Below are 17053 nucleotides of genomic sequence, written 5' to 3' on the forward strand. Positions count from 1 at the left end.
TCTTTGTGATAACCATGCCTTACTTTAGGATCTTAAAACAAATAATTCTAAATGCACAGTGCGTTTCTTTGGGGGGGTGCTGTAGGGGAATGGGAAATTAACAGGACTTTGTTTTTTAAATCTCCTCTATTTTGTCAATGAGACGCGCTCCAGTTTGGGCTGTGGTGTATATATAAATGCAGAAGGAATCATAGCATCACAAGATGCATGCAGGAAGCCGAGGCCTTTTCAAATCTCTGAGTTCAAGAGGTCAACGCACCCCTGGGTTTTTAGCTGTGCAGCATGTATTTGTTTTGGTATTTTTTAATTATTTTATTTCTCCTTTAGAAACGTGGCCCCTGGGAGGCCTACAATGTTTGCCATAGGCCCCCCTCTTCTAGGTGCAGCCTATGAATCCAAATCCCATAGTGCAGTGCTCCATCTTGAGCTCAATGAAAGGCTGCATGCTTCACCAGGAAGCAGTGCATGCTGGGGCCCGTAGTTCCTGGGCCACGCCTCTCCCCAATCGCGAGTGCAGCTGCAGTCGGCTCAGTTTTAATGCGAATGAAATGCAGTCCTGGAGTTGTTGCAAGTTGCCAAGATGGCCTGCAGCTGAACAAAGGGAGGACAGCTCTGATCCCAGGGGTGAAAGCAATGTTGGAAGAGAACAGGGAATGATTCGAACATGGGAAGCAATGGGTTACTATAGCACAACTAGCCTTACATTTTATAATGTGGCAAATATTATTTAAAAATGACTTTTTTAAGAGGATAAATCGAACTATATATTTTATTCCTTAGTCCAGCATTGGTCTGGACTCAAATGCCCAACCCCCCTACTCTCTCGAGTACCCGGCGGGCCAGGCTACTCGATTTACCTGCAAGTATTTTAACTGTATGTTACTTCACCGGGCAGGCTGCATTATTGCATCCTAGCCCGTTGCTAATATCTACTGGAAGGATCTCCTCCTAGAGCACCGTCTCTGCTGTTAACCCTGTTCCCCATAGAGCAACAACATTCACACGGTGTGTTTTCTTTCAAGGGAGTAAAATGGATTTCTTTGTTACACACCTATCCTGCCGATACTTCTCTTTCCCCTTTTAAAATGTGCTTGCAGCTTGGTTATTTGTCAGAGGAATGGCCAGAAGCAAAATAACCTCTCAAAAGGTGCATGTGACACTCCCCTGAGACTGCAGGTGCCTGCCCGCCACGCACAAACAGATCCACCACTTTCGCTGCCGACCTACATATCCATGTGAAAAACAACGACGTTTGCACTGAACAGGGCTGTGCTGATCGGGCTTCTCCGTTGTTTCCAAGGAAAGGTTGTGGTATTCCGAGTCCGATTAAGCTCATATTGCATGGACAGTCTCTTCTAACGGTCTCCATTTTGTCTAAAGTTTCTTGGGTCAGTTTTTCTGTTTGTTGCTATTTTTAAAAAGCCCAACGCTCACTAGCTCCCATATAGGCACCGAAACGAAGTGGCTCAGTGGAAGCCATTGAGTGCTGAGCACTTTGGAAAACTTGGCCCCATGTCACTCTCGAAGTAGGAAATCTGAAGTTTTGGCCCGAAGGTAAAATGCAATTCTAACCGACCTGTGAATGAGTGTTACCCTTTGTCCTCTGTACCTGAGCCACAGAGGATGTGAGTCTACCGCTGCCCCTCTTATGAAGCCTAGCTCTCTGTCTCAAGCTGTAGAGACTTGTGGTGTTAGCTCTGGAAGTCCCCAGGTCAGTGCCTGGGGTTGGCTGAGATAGTAGCCACTGTTGTCCTAGGGGCTTGATCTTGCACCATTGAAGTCAATGGCAGTTATGGCTCCTGAGTTCATCCTTAGCAGGATTTGGCACTGGGACTGCAAGGCAAGAGCTGAGTTGCTGTTGGTGAATTCCAGCAGCCACCTTGTTCTAGTCTCCTATCAAGGAAGATGCAGGTGCAAGCGAATGCTGTGTGCTTGATCTCTAATTCAAGTGGTTTAAGCTTAAATGTGCAATGTAGGTGCTCGGCCTGAGCTCATCCCAAAGGCTACATTAGCAACTTGCTCTTGCATAGTTTGGATGCCCCAGGTTAGACCCACTCCTATGGTGCGACTTGAAATGTAACAAACTGATTTAAGCATTGAAAATACGTCAAGGCTTGGAGGACTCCTAACTGTGCCTCATTTTCAACTCTTGTGGGGGGGTTTCCTTTGGTTAGACGTATGCATAGTTTTGGGGAAGGATTCTTCGGAGAGCAGCTTTGTTGCAGCATCTGGATAAGATCAGAGATCCTGAGTACAGGGCATAAGGTCTCTGTGTACAAATTGACCAGAGCAGCCTTGCACCATTAATCCCTTGGCATCCCCTGCTAGCATGCGGTTTGGCTATATTGACTGGTGACATGACCCAACCTTCCCTTTATCCAAGAGGAGTGATAGACATGACAGTGTCCCTACAAAACAGCTGTCTCCAGTGCAGAAAATCTGGGGTATGGGTGTGGGAGGGAATCCTGAAGGGGGAGAACGTGCCTGGCTGTGCTTTCAGTGTGAGCCTGAAGACTTCAGCTGCACAAATCCCTGTTCCAGAGATTCCAGCTGGCTGGGGAACTCTTCAGTGAAAAGTTTTCATGGGTGATGGCAGGAAACATTTGAACCTCTCCATAAGATTATTGCACTTTTCGTTTCCTGCCACCATTGAAGCAATGGGGCTGCAGAAATGAGACCGAATGTAGAACCATGGCCCATGTGTCACCAGATACCTCAGTTAACCACAGGCTGCTCCTCAAGGTAGAACACCCAGAAATAACTAGCAGCTGGAATTCCAGGGTACTTTATAACTTCCTCTTCGCTGTGTAGAGGTTGACTAGGGAGTGAGAATGTGAGCAATAGTATGTGAAGTCTGTTTAATGGAGCTGGATCCTAGTGGTTGTGCAAAGATGGTTTTAGACGCTTAATTAGGCCGCTGTTGTGAAGGCCACCAAGGAACTCAGCCAGAAAACTCATCACAGCTTAGATACATCCAAGTTCCCTAAAGACACATCCTCCCCTTCAAAGGAAAGAATTTTATTATTGAAAGTTGAACTATGTAATTTAACTGATTAGGAAAAAATGTTAGTAACATGAGAGCATCCTTATTTCTCCACCAAATGCCACAGCGGCTGGGAGACCAAGTGAAATAGCTGCCAGGAAGCTACAGAAGAAACGGTTGAACACGTGTTGCAGGCAGCTAGACAGCAGCACAAATATCTCCCCAGGTTCTGTGGCAACCTCTGCCCTGTGCAGAACTGGCGTTCGGAGGAGCGTCAGCATTGCTACGTAGAACTCGTTTCTCAGCCAGCCTTCTCCTACCTCCCAAAAACAAAATGGGAAGTGGCTCAGCTCCTTAATGATACCGAGCAACCTGATGGGGGGAGGGACCAAAAAGGTGTCTGTCTTGAAGTTCCACTTCCCTGCTCTGAACTAGGAGGGACTGGGAATGGATTGATTCGGATCCTTTCCGAATACAAGGGTTCCACACTGGAATGTCCCGTAGCTTGAATTCTACTTACTGTACCACTAAAAGGGATGAAGTGACATAGATTGTTCTAGGCTTGTAAGGTGGGTAACTGCACAAAACCCAGGGTCAAGGAAATACCTGTTGAGATGGAGTTGGGTGGACTGGTTCAGATTTGCCACCCAAATGTCTGTCTAGCCCTACCTCTGGGAGTGGCTGAGCTGCAGTTGGGCCTGATGCAGGGGTGGCTCAGATTATGTTTGTATTATTATTTTATTTTAATCCTGCACTACTGTATTGGTTTTGCACAATGCTATAAATCTGCACATGCCTTTGCAAGTCAGATTCTAATGTTCATTTTAACCAGTTTTCTAACTCTCTTAATTACTGAAGAAACAACGCAACTCTCCTGTTAACTGAAATAGCTTTGGGAGGATAAAGGGAATTTTAACTACCTAGGTCCGTCTGCAACAACTTCGTGGGAACAATTGCATCAGCAGTGATGAATGTAGGTTGTAGGTTACTTTCACACTTGATGTTCTATAAAATTAAATCTGAGTCACAAGGCCTTTTTAATTGCTCTTTTTAAAATGTAAAAACCTCAAAGAATCAGGCTTGTTTTCCTTCCCACCCTACCCTACACCCCCATCTAATTTCTCAGGGATCAGGGCTTGATGTATAAATAGTCCGTTGTAAAACATAGATCTGTTTGGTTTGTTGGAGGGTTTTGTTCCTTCGTGAGCTCTGCAGACAAGGAAAGATGTACCTTTAGGGCTGGCCTATAGATGATCCTTCTCCCACAGGATAAGGGGAAGTTTCCTGTGCCATTTTCTTTTGGAAGATCAACAGAGCGAAGGGAAAGAAGAGAGGCAGTTTTGCTCCCAGTTCCATTGTGTGACTAGGGACTAGCCCAGCTGACGCTGGAGTTATTCAACACTGGTGAAAGTGAGAACAGAATGTAGCCCAGAGAATGCACCATGCCCAGGATTTAGCAAGGTATCAAAGCATGCACTTGTCTTTAATGGGACTATTTATTGGCTTAAAGCTAGGCCCAGGCTGAAGTACCTTACTCGGGTGAGGGCCATATTTTTGGTCAAGCGAGAAGAAAGGCTCTTTCTCTGATTCACAATAACAGTCCAGAAAATCACTTGGGGCCCTGACCACTTGCTTATTTACAGTGCAGGGTGCATTTTCTATTTTAACATGACATGTTTCACTTACAGCTGAGTGCTGGGGAAAAAACATGGCATACATCTGGGGCAAAACAACACAATTCACTTATGCCACCAATCCAGCCCCAGTACATGTTTCTGCTGCAACGCTGGCTGTCAACTTTCAAAACTGCTATCTACGTGATGAGTAGATGATGATGATTAAACTTTCATTTAAGAACCTGGGCAGAGCTCCTTTACTGCAAATAGCGTTTCTCTCCTGACTTCTCTTATTTCTGTGTGTATGAAACTTGGCCCTGCCTTTTTCCAAATGGACATCACTCCCACTAACCAAAACCAGAGGGGAATGTTTGCATTTTGTTTAACATTAATTTTTTTGGAGGGGGAGGGTCACATGATCACTGATGTATCATGTTTCAAGCTATTCATTTTGAATAAAAGACACTTTCAACCCCTTTGCTTTGCCTCCTTCCTTCAGTGTGAGTGGCACCGTACACCAAGACCAACTGCCATTATATTGGAAAGTGTAAAGCTGCAGCCCGCTGTCTGGGTTACACAAACCCCCATGTAGGCTCCAGACTGGAGCTCTTCAATGGGAAGCATGAGCTTGGAAAGCAATGGAGCTGAAAGAGACACAGGGCTGAGAGTGGGTGGTAAATTACAGATGGGTTTGAAGGATGAGGTGGCTGCAGAATAGAGGGGTGTAATTTGGGGCTGTGTATATGGTACAGAGCTGGGAGTAAGTCCTACTCTATCTGGATCTGGTATAGCTAGACCTTCTCTTTGGACAGTAACTCCTCGCTTAACATTATAGTTATGTTCCTGAAAAATGCGACTTTAAGCAAAATGATGTTCAGCGAATCCAATTTCCCCATAAGAATTAATGTAAATAGGAGGGATTAGGTTCCAGGAAAATTTTTTTCACCAGACAAAAGACTATATTATATATATATATACAGTATAAGTTTTAAACAATTTAATACTGTACACAGCAATGATGATTGTGAAGCTTGGTTGAGGTGAAGTCAGAGGGGGGGATATTTCCCAGGGAATGCCTTGCTGCTAAATGATGAACTAGCACTCGGCTGAGCCCCCAAGGGTTAACTCGTTGTTAATGTAGCCTCACGCTCTACAAGGCAGAGAGATGCGCATTGCCCCTTTAAGTACGCTGACCGCACTCTAAGTACACTGCCTTTTTAAGTTGATCAGGAAGTTGAGACAGCAGCTGCTATCAGCAAGCTCTCTCCGTCCTGAGCCCCGTTGTGTATCTCCCCACCCTACCCCCCATGGACAGCTGAACTGCCCGGCAATTAATAGCCTTCTGGGTGGCTGCCGCACAGGGAACTTTGGGGAACGGGGAGCTGATGGGGGGATGCTGGCCCACCCTGGTTCCAAGCCCCCACCAGCTGGCTCCAACGGGCTGCTCTTTCTGCAAGCAGTGGACAAACCAGGCGGCTGCCAAACAACATTATAAGGAAGCATTGTGCAACTTTAAATGAGCATGTTCCCTAATTGATCAGCAACGAAACAATGCTAATAACCAGGATGACTTTAAGTCAGGAGTTACTGTATTACAATAGCACATAGGGCCCCCAGGTGGGGGGGTATTGTGCTGTACAAATGTAGATAGTGAGAAATGGTCCCTTCCCCAAAGAGCTGACAGGCTGAATGATGAGGCAGGCAAAGGGTGGGCACAGAGAGGCATAGTGTCTTGCTGGTGGTCACCCAATAGGACAGTAGCAGAGCTGATAACAAAATCCAGATCTCCCAAATCCCAATCCAGTGCCCTACTCCATAGCCCCAGCCATCTCTTCTGTTATGGCACCTCATTAACTGTACCTGAAAGGAATTTGGGCATAGCAAAGCGAAAGACAGAGGTGGCTGAATGAAATGACTTGTGAGGAAAGGTTGGAAGGGCTGAATACATATATCTTGGCTCAGAGATGGTGATTAAAGCCTTGATTCAGCAGCTCTTGTTCCCCTGCATCGTCCATTGACTTCAGTCGGAGCACTCCTGTGAGTGAGACCTGCGAGGCTGGGCCCAGAGGGGATGATCATCGTCAGTGAATATTTGAAGGCTGCAAAGGTTGTAGAAGAATGGGAATCGCTGAGGTTGTTACAGGGGCATCTGACTGGAAGCAAAGGGATTAGGTTCAGGGGGAGGGACAGCTCAGTGGTTTGAGCTTTGGCCTGCTAAACCCAGGGTTGTGAGTTCAATCCTTGAGGGGGCCATTTAGGGATATGGGGCAAAAATTGGGGACTGGTCCTGCTTTGAGCAGGGGGTTGGACTAGATGACCTCCTGAGGTCCCTTCCAACCCTGATATTCTATGATTCTAGGTTAGGAAAGGGAAAATGTAGGTGGAGTATCAAGGGAAAGCCCTTCTGGGGATGAGACATAAGCTGTGAAACAGTCTCCCTGGGGAGGGGGTGGAAACCTCATCGCTTGAGAGACTTAAAACTAAATGCCCAAGAGGAAATGATCCTGCCTTGACACCCAGAGGAGAGGGAGAACCATCAATCAAAGGTGTTTATATGGCCCCTGTTGTCCCAAAGGGTATCAGAGCACCTCACCTAGTATTTCCCTTTGAACACCACTACGAGCTAGGACAGTGCCCTCAGCTTCAATTTGCAGATGGGCACCCCGGAACAGAAATTCTTAAGTGAGTCACCCGAGGAAGTTTGGTGGAGCAGGGACTTGAAGCCAAGTCTCCTAGGGTGGCAGGTAGCACTCCAAGCACGAGACCATCCCTTCTCTAGTGGCTGGCTATCAGAGGGCTGCTTTCCCATCCAAAACATCACTGTTTCTATGGCTGAGCCTCATAGTTTGTGAGACACCTACAATATGGCGCGGAGCAGGGAAGAAGACACAGTCCATGCAGCAAGTAATTTATAACTTGACGTCAAAGTGACATGGACACACTCTCTTATTCAGAATTGAAATATCAGCTCCCGCCTCCGATTGGTCCGTGCTGCCAGTTGCTATTGCCCAGCTGTTGTCGCTGGCCTTATATTCAAATAGTAAGCTCTTTGGGGTAGGGGCTATAGAGCACAGTGGAGGGCTGAGTCAATGAGTAGGGCACCTAAGAGCTATGATTACAGAAATAATAACATACCTTACCTGTGGGAAACCCAGGGGAAGGTTAAATCTTAGGGCTATTGGGTTTAGAAGGGTGTTGTCTCCGTTTGCATCCTGATTTATTATAATCACTCACAAGGTAAAGGTCTGTGGGGCTTTGGCGGAGAAGCGACTGCCCGATTCTTCATGCAGCAGCCCATAAAGGGGGTGGCATTCACGCGGGAGGCTGCCCCGGCACTCCACACCCACAAACAGAGGTGTGGTGAGCGGGATGGGGCACCTGCATGGGAGTGGCCGCAGGTGATACACTGCATAGGGAAGAGACAGCCATGATGCTGCTGGGGATGCTGGATACTTCAATGGCCGCACTCGCTGCCCCTTCAAAAAGGTCCCCCCTCCAGGCTCTGGGCACTAGTGCAGTGCCCAGGGAACGGTGCCCTGATTGCACACCTGCCTAACCTGTGGCAGCTTTGGGCTAAAGACTCTGGATTTCAGGCCTCCCCAAGGAGACTCCAGCTTTCTTGGCGTTCAGGCAGGGCAGGGGGAGATGGGCTAAGGCTCCTGACTGACACCCAGGCAGCACCTGCCCTCCCCACAACTTTCCAGTGAGGTACCCAGCGGGAGGAACCCAGGGCAAGGTAAGAGAAGCAGCAGCAGCAAGCCCAACCTAATCTGCTAGGATGGGGTAGCCCGGAGACAGGGAGCCTCAGCAAGAAGAGAGGATGGATGGAATGGGGGGAGGAGAAATGCCTGGACGCAGCGAGTAGAGGGCCTTGGTGCATTGCTGCGCGTGGGAGAGGGGAGGAGGTGACTGGTGGGGCGGGGACTCTGCACCTGGGAGCCCGTTTCACGCTACATGCTCATGGGTATGTAAAATTCTCTTTGCTTTGTGCTGAGCCCAGAGACGCAGCTATACCTGGCCACACACCCAGTCAGCTGGCCTCCTGCTCCCCCAACGTGCAGCCTGCCCCAAGCATGCGTGAGTCGGAGCCGCTCGGCACCAGTCAGGGAGAAGTCCTGCAGCTGTACCTATGAACGCTGGCTCTGAGCCGACAAGGCACAGCCACGGCGCGTGGCGGGGCGGCACGCTACAAGAACGTGGGTGTTGGACTCAAGAAGCTGAAGCGAAGGCCACTGCCCAGCGTACTCTGGGGAGGGTGTGTTGCACTCATGCTTTTATGTTTATGAATACGGCTTGGGCTGTTGGCCCAGATTAATGCTCGGTTCCTTTTATTAAAGAAACTTTCTACCTCAGCCCCTGTGCTTGCGAGAGGGGAAGTATTGCCTCTTAGGGGTGCTCAGAGGGGAAAGTGAAATTTTCCCAGGTTAGTGGGTGGGAGCCTGAGCCAGTTTTGGTTATATTGTTCCTGAGATAATGAACGTGGCCTTTCTTGCTGCCCACTCCCACTGGCAGAAGGGTTACACCGCAGGTTTCCACTTAAACCACTTTCATGTGACTGAAACATCCCCCTAATCCTGCTCCCCCCTTTAGCCCTGCCAAGCACAGCTGATACACCCTGGTGTTCCTTGCACTTGAACGGCCTGTCCTGAGAAACGCTACTGCTGGGAAAGCCTCTGCCCCCAGACGCAGCTGCCTGCAACGAAGGGGTTAAGAGAAGTATATCTCCTCATTCCCCTCTCAAGCAGTGCGAGTAGGAGCCCCTTCTTTGTCCAGTAGGTATCAAATGCACAGGAACTATATTTAGCCCTGAGCTTCGCTCTGTTATGTAGAATTGCTTTTCTTTCATGGTCGCAGATAAAAGGCCTCGCTCGGTATCCCCCCCCCTCCCCCCACCCCGCTGCGTGTGCAATTGCCTCAGGATTGTTTTTAATCGATGCCCAGAAAAAAAATGTTTTGCCCTTGGCTCTGTGCTGACCTTTCCAACCCCAACACACAACACGGCGGTGTTTGTACAGTGCCTAGCGTAATGGGGGCTGGTCCATGGCTCCTAGACATTACCGCAATACAAATAATACCGCATCCGCATCCTCATCCCTAGCTGGCCCTTTCGTCAGCGAGTGGGGCTCGGACTGCTTTCCCGCTGGCTGTAAGCAATTAATGCAAAGCCTGGTTAAGGAGCGGCAGAAGCACCTTAAAAGTGGGGGGGACACCACAGGTGCCCAAACTGTGGCCCTGCCCCCGCACGCCATGCCGTCCCCCAGGCCCTGCCCCTGCACCACCCCTTCTCCCTGAGCCCCTGCCCTCCCACTGCCCGTTCCCCCTGAGGCCCTGCCCTCGCACCGCCCTTCCCTCCAAACCCCACTCCCCTCTGACCCCTCCTCCCATTGCTGACCCTTGTTAAAAGTGGGTCCCCCCGGTGCGGCACCCTGGCTTGAGTTTGAGACCCCTGGGAGGTGGCCCCTGGGAGAGGTTGGTAGTTTGTAGGAGGCCAGGAGAGAGGAGCATGGTGTGTAGGGGCTGAGGGAGCCAGGTACCACAGAGATGCGCAGGGGATGGACAGCAGAGAGGGTTCTAAACCAGGGGTGGGCAAACTACGGCCCGTGGGCCGGATCTGGCCCCTCAGGGCTTTGGATCTGGCCCACGGGATTGCCACCCCCATGGCACCGTGGGCCCCGCGCCACTCTGAAAAGCGGCCGGCACCACGTCCCTGTGGCCCCTGGGTAGGGGGGGTAGAGGGCTCTGCACGCTGCCCTCTCCTGTGGGTACTTCCCCCGCAGCGCCCATTGGCCAGGAACAGGGAATGGGGGCCAATGGGCGCTTCAGGGGAGGTACCCAGCGCCCCCTCCTGCACGCCGTACTCCTCCCTGCACCATTGCCCTGAGCCCTCTCCGGCACTGTGCACCCCCTCCTGCACCCCAACCCCTTTCCCTGAGCCCCCTCCCGCACTCCGCACCCCTCCCTGCACCGCTGCCCTGAGCCCCCTCCGGCACTGTGCACCCCCTCCTGCACCCCAACCCCCTGTCCTGAGCCCCCTCATACACCCCACACCCCTCCTCTGCCCCAACCCCTTGTCCTGAGCCCCTTCCTGCACACCACACCCCCTCCCACACCCCAACCCTATATTCATGGCCCTGCAAGCAATTTCCCCACCCAGATGTGGCCCTCAGGCCAAAAAGTTTGCCCACCCCTGTTCTAAACCCAGCAGTCACAGTGACTTGCTCTGGCCCCTTTAGGCCAACATTTTCAGATGCTCACACGGGCGCATGCTGCCATCTGAGTGGTTCGAGACGGCACCTCCAAGGTGATGGCTCCCCACGGCCAAGGTGCTGGAGTGGTGGGCAGTCCAAAGGGGTGATTTGATTTAGGAGCCTGGTCTAGAGGAGAGGTGGGACAAACTATAGTTCAGAACTGCAGTAATGTCACCCTCAAGAGAGCAAAAATCATCAGATTCTGCCAAAATCTGGCTCCAAAAATCATACAGTTTTTTTAAAAGATCATACTGTGGTTTTTGGCCTGTCTTGGTTTTTGAACTGCCCTGTCCATCGTGTGTGTGTGTGTGTGTGTGTGTTTGAAAGAGAGAATTAGTGTTGCCCACTGTCTACCTCTGCCCATCCCTTGCCCAGCAATTAATTCTGTCTCCAGTCAGTCCTGTCCCCCAGTTCCCACATCAGTGCTCCCCTCACAGCCCTCACCCAGCCCCCTCATCATTCTGCCCCACATCAGTTCTGTCCACCCCCCCACCCCACATCTGCCCAGTCCCCCCATCAGTTCAGCACCCCGAGCTCCCCATCAGGTGCACCCTTCCCAGCCTCACCTCTGGTCCTCCTGGGGTTCTTCACCCGACCCACACAGGCCTGAAGGGATTGCACTGGGGTCTCCTCTGCCCCTTCCAGGCTCAGGGGGCAGCTCCAGAAGCTTTTCATCCCCACCAGCCATTCCCAGGCTGGGTGCTGCAAGGGGTGAGGGGGGGAGATCAGGGTCACCATCCTGTCCCGATTGATCACAGGAGGGGAGCAGAAGTGGGGGGCAGAACAGCTGCTGGGCTCTCTAGCTGCCTCCTGCCCACCCCCCTCCATGAGAATGAATGGCTTTGGGAAGGGGGAGCAGGGAGAGAGAGCAACTGGGGCAGCTAACCAATCAGAGAGCTCCAACTGTCCCATGTCACTGGGAGACAAGACCCCAGACCCCAGCCCAAATCCCACCACCGGTGGCAGAAGTCGGCAGGGATGCACAAGGCACTGCCCCAGCTGGCCGGGCTTGTCCTGGTCCAGGCATCACTAAGCCAGGAAGCTGGGGGTCAGACGCAGCCCGTCAGTGGCTATGAGGCTTGCTGCTCACACTTAAAAAGCCGGGCGCTGGGCTAAGGCAGGCCCCCTTCTGGCACACTGGCAAGAGGCGTGGACAGACCAACAGCCCTTGAGAGCGGCAGAATTTCTCCTGGGGTTGGTGGGAGCGGCGTAGAGAGGAGACAGAGAGGCTGGAATGGGGTTGGGGCAGTGACAGGAGGAGGGGTGCATGTTCTGGGTTTTTGCGAGGAGTGGGCAGGTTGCAAGAGGCATCACCCAGGGGTTTCTTTGGCCCGATGGCAGGCAGCTCAGAGCTGCCCGATGGGGTGTCCTCGCTAACTCGGCCCTGGGTTGAGACTGTGGAGGTGTGTTCACCCACACAGGCACCAGGCGCTGCTAGCTCTAAAGCCCAGAGCTCATTTCACCAGCCGTGCTCCTCTGCCAGCCACCAGCGCTGTGTGGCCCACATGCATGGGGAATCACGCAGGAGAAGGGCTATGCCGCTCATCTTTTGCGTTAGGAGAGGAAGGCTGGTTCAGAGGTTAGAGTGCTAGCCTGGACTGGGGGACACCCAGTTTAGATAGTCTGGGGCAGAGCAGGAATTAGTTCATCTGCGGAACTTATATGGCCACCATCACCTCACAACCTTTAATGTATTTATCCACACACAGCCCCCTGCCCCATGAGGAAGGGCTGTGCTATTATCCCCTTTTTATGGGGGGAAACTGAGGCACAGAGCAATTACAGGACTTGCCCCAGGTCACACAGGGGCTCTGTGACAGAACAGGGAATCGAACCCAGATCTCCCAAGCCCCTAGCGAATGCCCCAACCACCAAGACCATCTTTCCTCTCCCTGTGTGACTGACAATAGGCCTGCCCTATCTCACAGACTGGGCGGGTGTGAGGATGAATACACTAAAGACTGAGAGGTGCTCAGACACTGAGGTGAGAAGGCCAGATATGTAACATAGATAGATCACACTGTTTGTTTACCGGGTGAGTTCAAAACCCTGCATCACTTTTGTAACAATAAATTCTGCTTACTATTTTTTCAGGAATAACAAAACTGAAGTGTAAAACAGAAAAGGGCCATTACACTGCGAACGTATCAATGTAACCAACGCCTGCGTATAGTCTATGTGGTCAGAAGCTCCAAAGGAGAAAGAGCTCTCTACTCCCTCTGTTGCTGAAAAGGGGAAAGTGCTGCCATACAAAGCTTTATTTGCATAGGCTACCTACCCCCAACCCAGTTCCTCAAGTGACACTTCGTTGGGAGCTCACCATAACTACACGGAAACCTGGACTGTAGGAGGTAGACGCCTCCCAGGCAGGCTGGGAGAGTGGACAGAGTTTTTAACTTGTAGTGAGGAATAGATTTCTAAGCAAGCAGGGCTTTGCTGATGGGTTCTAAGGTTCTTCACTCCCCTCCCATGGAAGCTTAGGTGAGAGATGTTGCAGACGGAGGACTTTGCTGCATGTACCAGCTATTGCAAAAGGCAGTAGCAGAACTAAATGGACTCCAGGGAGGTCCTGCCTACACAGCACCTCAATAAAACTCACTCATTAAGCTGGGTTAAGTGTGGGGAGGACAGGTGAGAAGCTCCTTAGCTGCTGGAGACGGAGCTTCCAAGAGATGCTTGGCCTACTGCTACGTGCTGAGCCAAACCAGGAGTGGGGCTTGGAGGGAGGGGAGGTGGTCTGGTTCTTTCCTGAGGGATATTCTCAGTGGTGAATGGGAAGTTAAATGAGTACTGCCAAAGTTATTGGAAAGGGGGGTGGTATATTACTTTTTAATAATATTAAGTCCTGGCCCTTAGGGGTTCAGATCATTATCCCCCTTTTACAGATGGAGAACCTGAGGCACGAGGAAGAGAAGTGACTTGCCAGGGTCACCCAGCAGGCCAGTGGCTAATCCAGGAATAGAATCTCAGTTTCCTGAGTTCCAATCCAGTGCTCTATCCCATATAAAAAGACTGCATAATAGTAAAAGCTCCTATTCCACAAAGCACTTAAGCACGGCATTGGCTTTGGGATTTAATCTTTGACGTCAACGGGATTTAAGCGTGTGCTTAAGTGGTTTGCTGAACTGGGGCTGGAGGTATGCTAGCTTAGTTTTAGTATCTGTAACAGTCACTAATATTTCCCGGGGGCGGGGAGAATTATTGCCATAATGTTACTGTGTGTCAACATTCATTTTTGCTTCTTCTGATAAATCAGTCTGCAGCAAATTGTTACCACCCTTTGCTACTGCATCAAACACCATCACATCTTGTGGTGGCAAGAACTTGAAGGCCCCAGTCTCCGCAGGAGTGTCACTGGTTCACTTTTAAAGGACTACACTGCTGTGAGCAATTCCTCAGCCAATGACAAAGCAATTTTAAAATAAAATAAAGACATGGGAATAACAGAATCAGTGTGGAATAAAGGAAACCATCTAAAGTACCCTTTCAAAAAAGAGCATCAGTGTCATATAGGACTGGGGGGATAAAGCCCTAGTGGACTCTGTGTTTCTGTACCTTAGATCTACAAATAATACCACAACTAAGTCGTCAAGCTTTGGAACTGGACCTTTTAAAGGACGAAATGTATACAAAGATATCTTAAGTGTCCTGTTTATTAATCCACAAAAATGGTTCTGTGCAATTGGAATCATGATCATTATTTAGAATGTCCCAGAGAGGCATATTTATCTCAGGAACTCAGAGCTGCCTAATTTTTTCAATCTATCCCCCATTCACAAAGCTTAAAACTGATGGCTACATTTGTTATGATACCCAAAGAAAATAAGCAACTTCGTCCAAGTCAACAGGATAGTCTGTTAACAGGACTGGGGTCTTCTCAAACAGCTCCCCTTTGTAACTGCGCCATTTGCCGGCCGGGAGGTACACATCTCGCTCTTGCTTGCCCAGCTCCAGGACAGGGGCTACCATGAGGGTGTCCCCAATGAGGAACTGAGAGTCGATCTTGTGAGCGAATTCATCCCTGGGAGAAATCCACCAGATGGGCCGTATGATGGGGTCTCCCGTGTCGGTGACCTTCCCAGCCAGCTCCAACAGGAGAGGGGCAACCAGGGACTCATGCAGCTCTGTGAACTTCTGTGCAATCTCAATCACTGCCTTGTCGTAGAGCCAGGGGGGTATGGAAAACTGCATGGAGGGCATGAAGGTCGACAACTCCAGCCAGCGGATGTACAGCTCCTGATCCGGGATTTCAACAGCACCTTCCGTCTTCTTTGGCAGAAAGTTTCCTCCAATCATGTCTGGTAGTATGAAAGGGTACCCCAGCATGCTAATGGTGAGCACGGTAGGGATCAAGGACTTGAGGCCAAGCTCATATCCCCAAACCGAGTCGCGGTCGATGATGCGGAAGAAGCACGAGATGTTTTGGGACTGGTAGCCGACCCTGACTTCGGCGAGCTCGTAGAACGGAATGGCCATTTCCGTGTACCGTCTGGACCAGATGCTGGGATCCGATAAGGGCCTGAAGGTGCTGAACTGCTTTGGAAGGTAGCTTACCTCACCAGCGTCAAATTTAAAGGACGCTATGCCGTACTTTGACCGCAGTTGTTTCAGGTGGCTCTGAAACCACTCCCTGGCTGTGGGATTGGTAAAATCCAAAATGGCCCCAATGCCGTTCCACCACTTCACCATCGTGGGGAGTTTCCCTGTCGGCTCCTTGATAAAGAGCTGCTGCTCTATCCCCACTCCAAAATTGGAGGAATTGTAGTTTATAAAGGGATGCGTCCACAGGGTAACTTTAAATCCCTCTTCTTTCAGCGTTTTGAACATTTCTGTCACATTAGGGAACTTTACCGGATCAAAGTCAAAATCCCCATAAGTCTGTGTGTACATGTCATCAATTTCAATATGGCTGCAATTAAACCGGAACTTTTTAATCTTTTCTGCAAAATCTAGAAGTTTATCCTGGTCAATATGATTTTTGTACAGAGCCCATGTAGACCAGATGGGGTACCGGAAGGCGTTTTCTGATGGGATCTTAGAAGGCTTGTTAAAGTACCTGCGCACCATGTATTTGTGAATGGAGGTCACATCCGAACCGACACAGACATGGTAGCTTAGCTCCGGGAAAGGCTGCTGCCCAAGGGGAGGTTTGTAGGGAGAATCCTTATACCTGGCCTGAAAGAAGTGCGACCGTTCACTGGCGTTAAACCCCAGGTGGAAGGGCACCGAGTTGTTGATCTTTATAGCCACCGCTTTCGAGGACAGCCAGTACCTTTCCAAGATGCCTCCAAAGCTGCCCCTGAAGGAATATACGTCGCTCGTCACATAGGGCATGGGCTCCTGGTACCCTGGGAGTCTGATTGGCCAGTGCTGGACGCTCATTTCACAGCCCCCGTACCAGTGAGCGTCCTCCCAAAACATGGTGTGCTCGACCACCGTGTCTACCACAAACTCCTCCCAGTGGACGTGGTAGCACATCACCGTGTCCTTGGGCTTGACTGTCTGAATGAAGAAATTCAGCTTCCCTCTGTCTGATCTGGTGCAGCTTAAAATCTCCCCTTCTTTCGAGCAGGACTCCAGATCAAGGGTGCCCGACTGAAAGGCCAGTCTGAAGACCACCTCCCCATTGTGGTTTTTGATGATGAACCCATCCTTCCTCAGGTCCATCAATTCCGTCTTTAGCCGCTCCGCCTTCCTGAGAGACGCCGTGTAGTAGCACCAAGCCACCACCGCCGCAATGAACAAGATGAGCCCGACGATTATTGCACCGATCATTGGCTTCAGCTCCTTGGACGGCTTCGGCTTCACTGGGGTGAAGCTGTCAGGCAGGCGTGTTCCCATGGCATTCCCCTTTTCAGAGCTCCTGTTCTTTCTTAAACGATGAAAGGGCTGATTTTCCATGAGCCCCTAAAACCCTTGTGGCCAGGAGCTTTGTTTCTTACTGTGTTGTTCTTCCCTGGTTCATCAAGGAGAAATACGAACAGGAGAATCAGTCAGTCATAGTGTCCTCTCCAAACCCATTCAGTCCTCCAGCACTGATCCCTGACACAGCACAGGGGTGAAATGTTAGAAATATCAACTAAATGAATCCAGCTAATGGACCAAATCATCCCTCTTGTAGCTCCGGTGAAGACTCCCTCTGCTTTCACTTGCAGTTCTGCTCCAGTCTGGTACATTCTGTTCACTGGCAGCTGAGCGAGGGTTAT

General features: G+C 50.4%; 1 protein-coding gene across 1 annotated transcript; it reads right to left on the reverse strand.

The window, feature by feature from the left end:
- Positions 1–14651: 14651 nt before the first annotated feature.
- LOC144264524 (myogenesis-regulating glycosidase-like) lies at positions 14652–16748 on the reverse strand. The gene has a single exon (XM_077816271.1). It carries the CDS (start codon positions 16746–16748, stop codon positions 14652–14654), a length of 2097 nt encoding a protein of 698 aa, XP_077672397.1.
- Positions 16749–17053: the final 305 nt, after the last annotated feature.

Source organism: Eretmochelys imbricata, chromosome 5 (genome assembly GCF_965152235.1).
Source record: "Eretmochelys imbricata isolate rEreImb1 chromosome 5, rEreImb1.hap1, whole genome shotgun sequence".
In the NCBI taxonomy this organism is placed as follows: Eukaryota; Metazoa; Chordata; order Testudines; family Cheloniidae; genus Eretmochelys; species Eretmochelys imbricata.

Excerpts from the sequence above, each read along its gene's own strand:
- LOC144264524 (XM_077816271.1), bottom strand. The coding sequence starts at position 16,748 with ATGGAAAATCAGCCCTTTCATCGTTTAAGAAAGAACAGGAGCTCTGAA.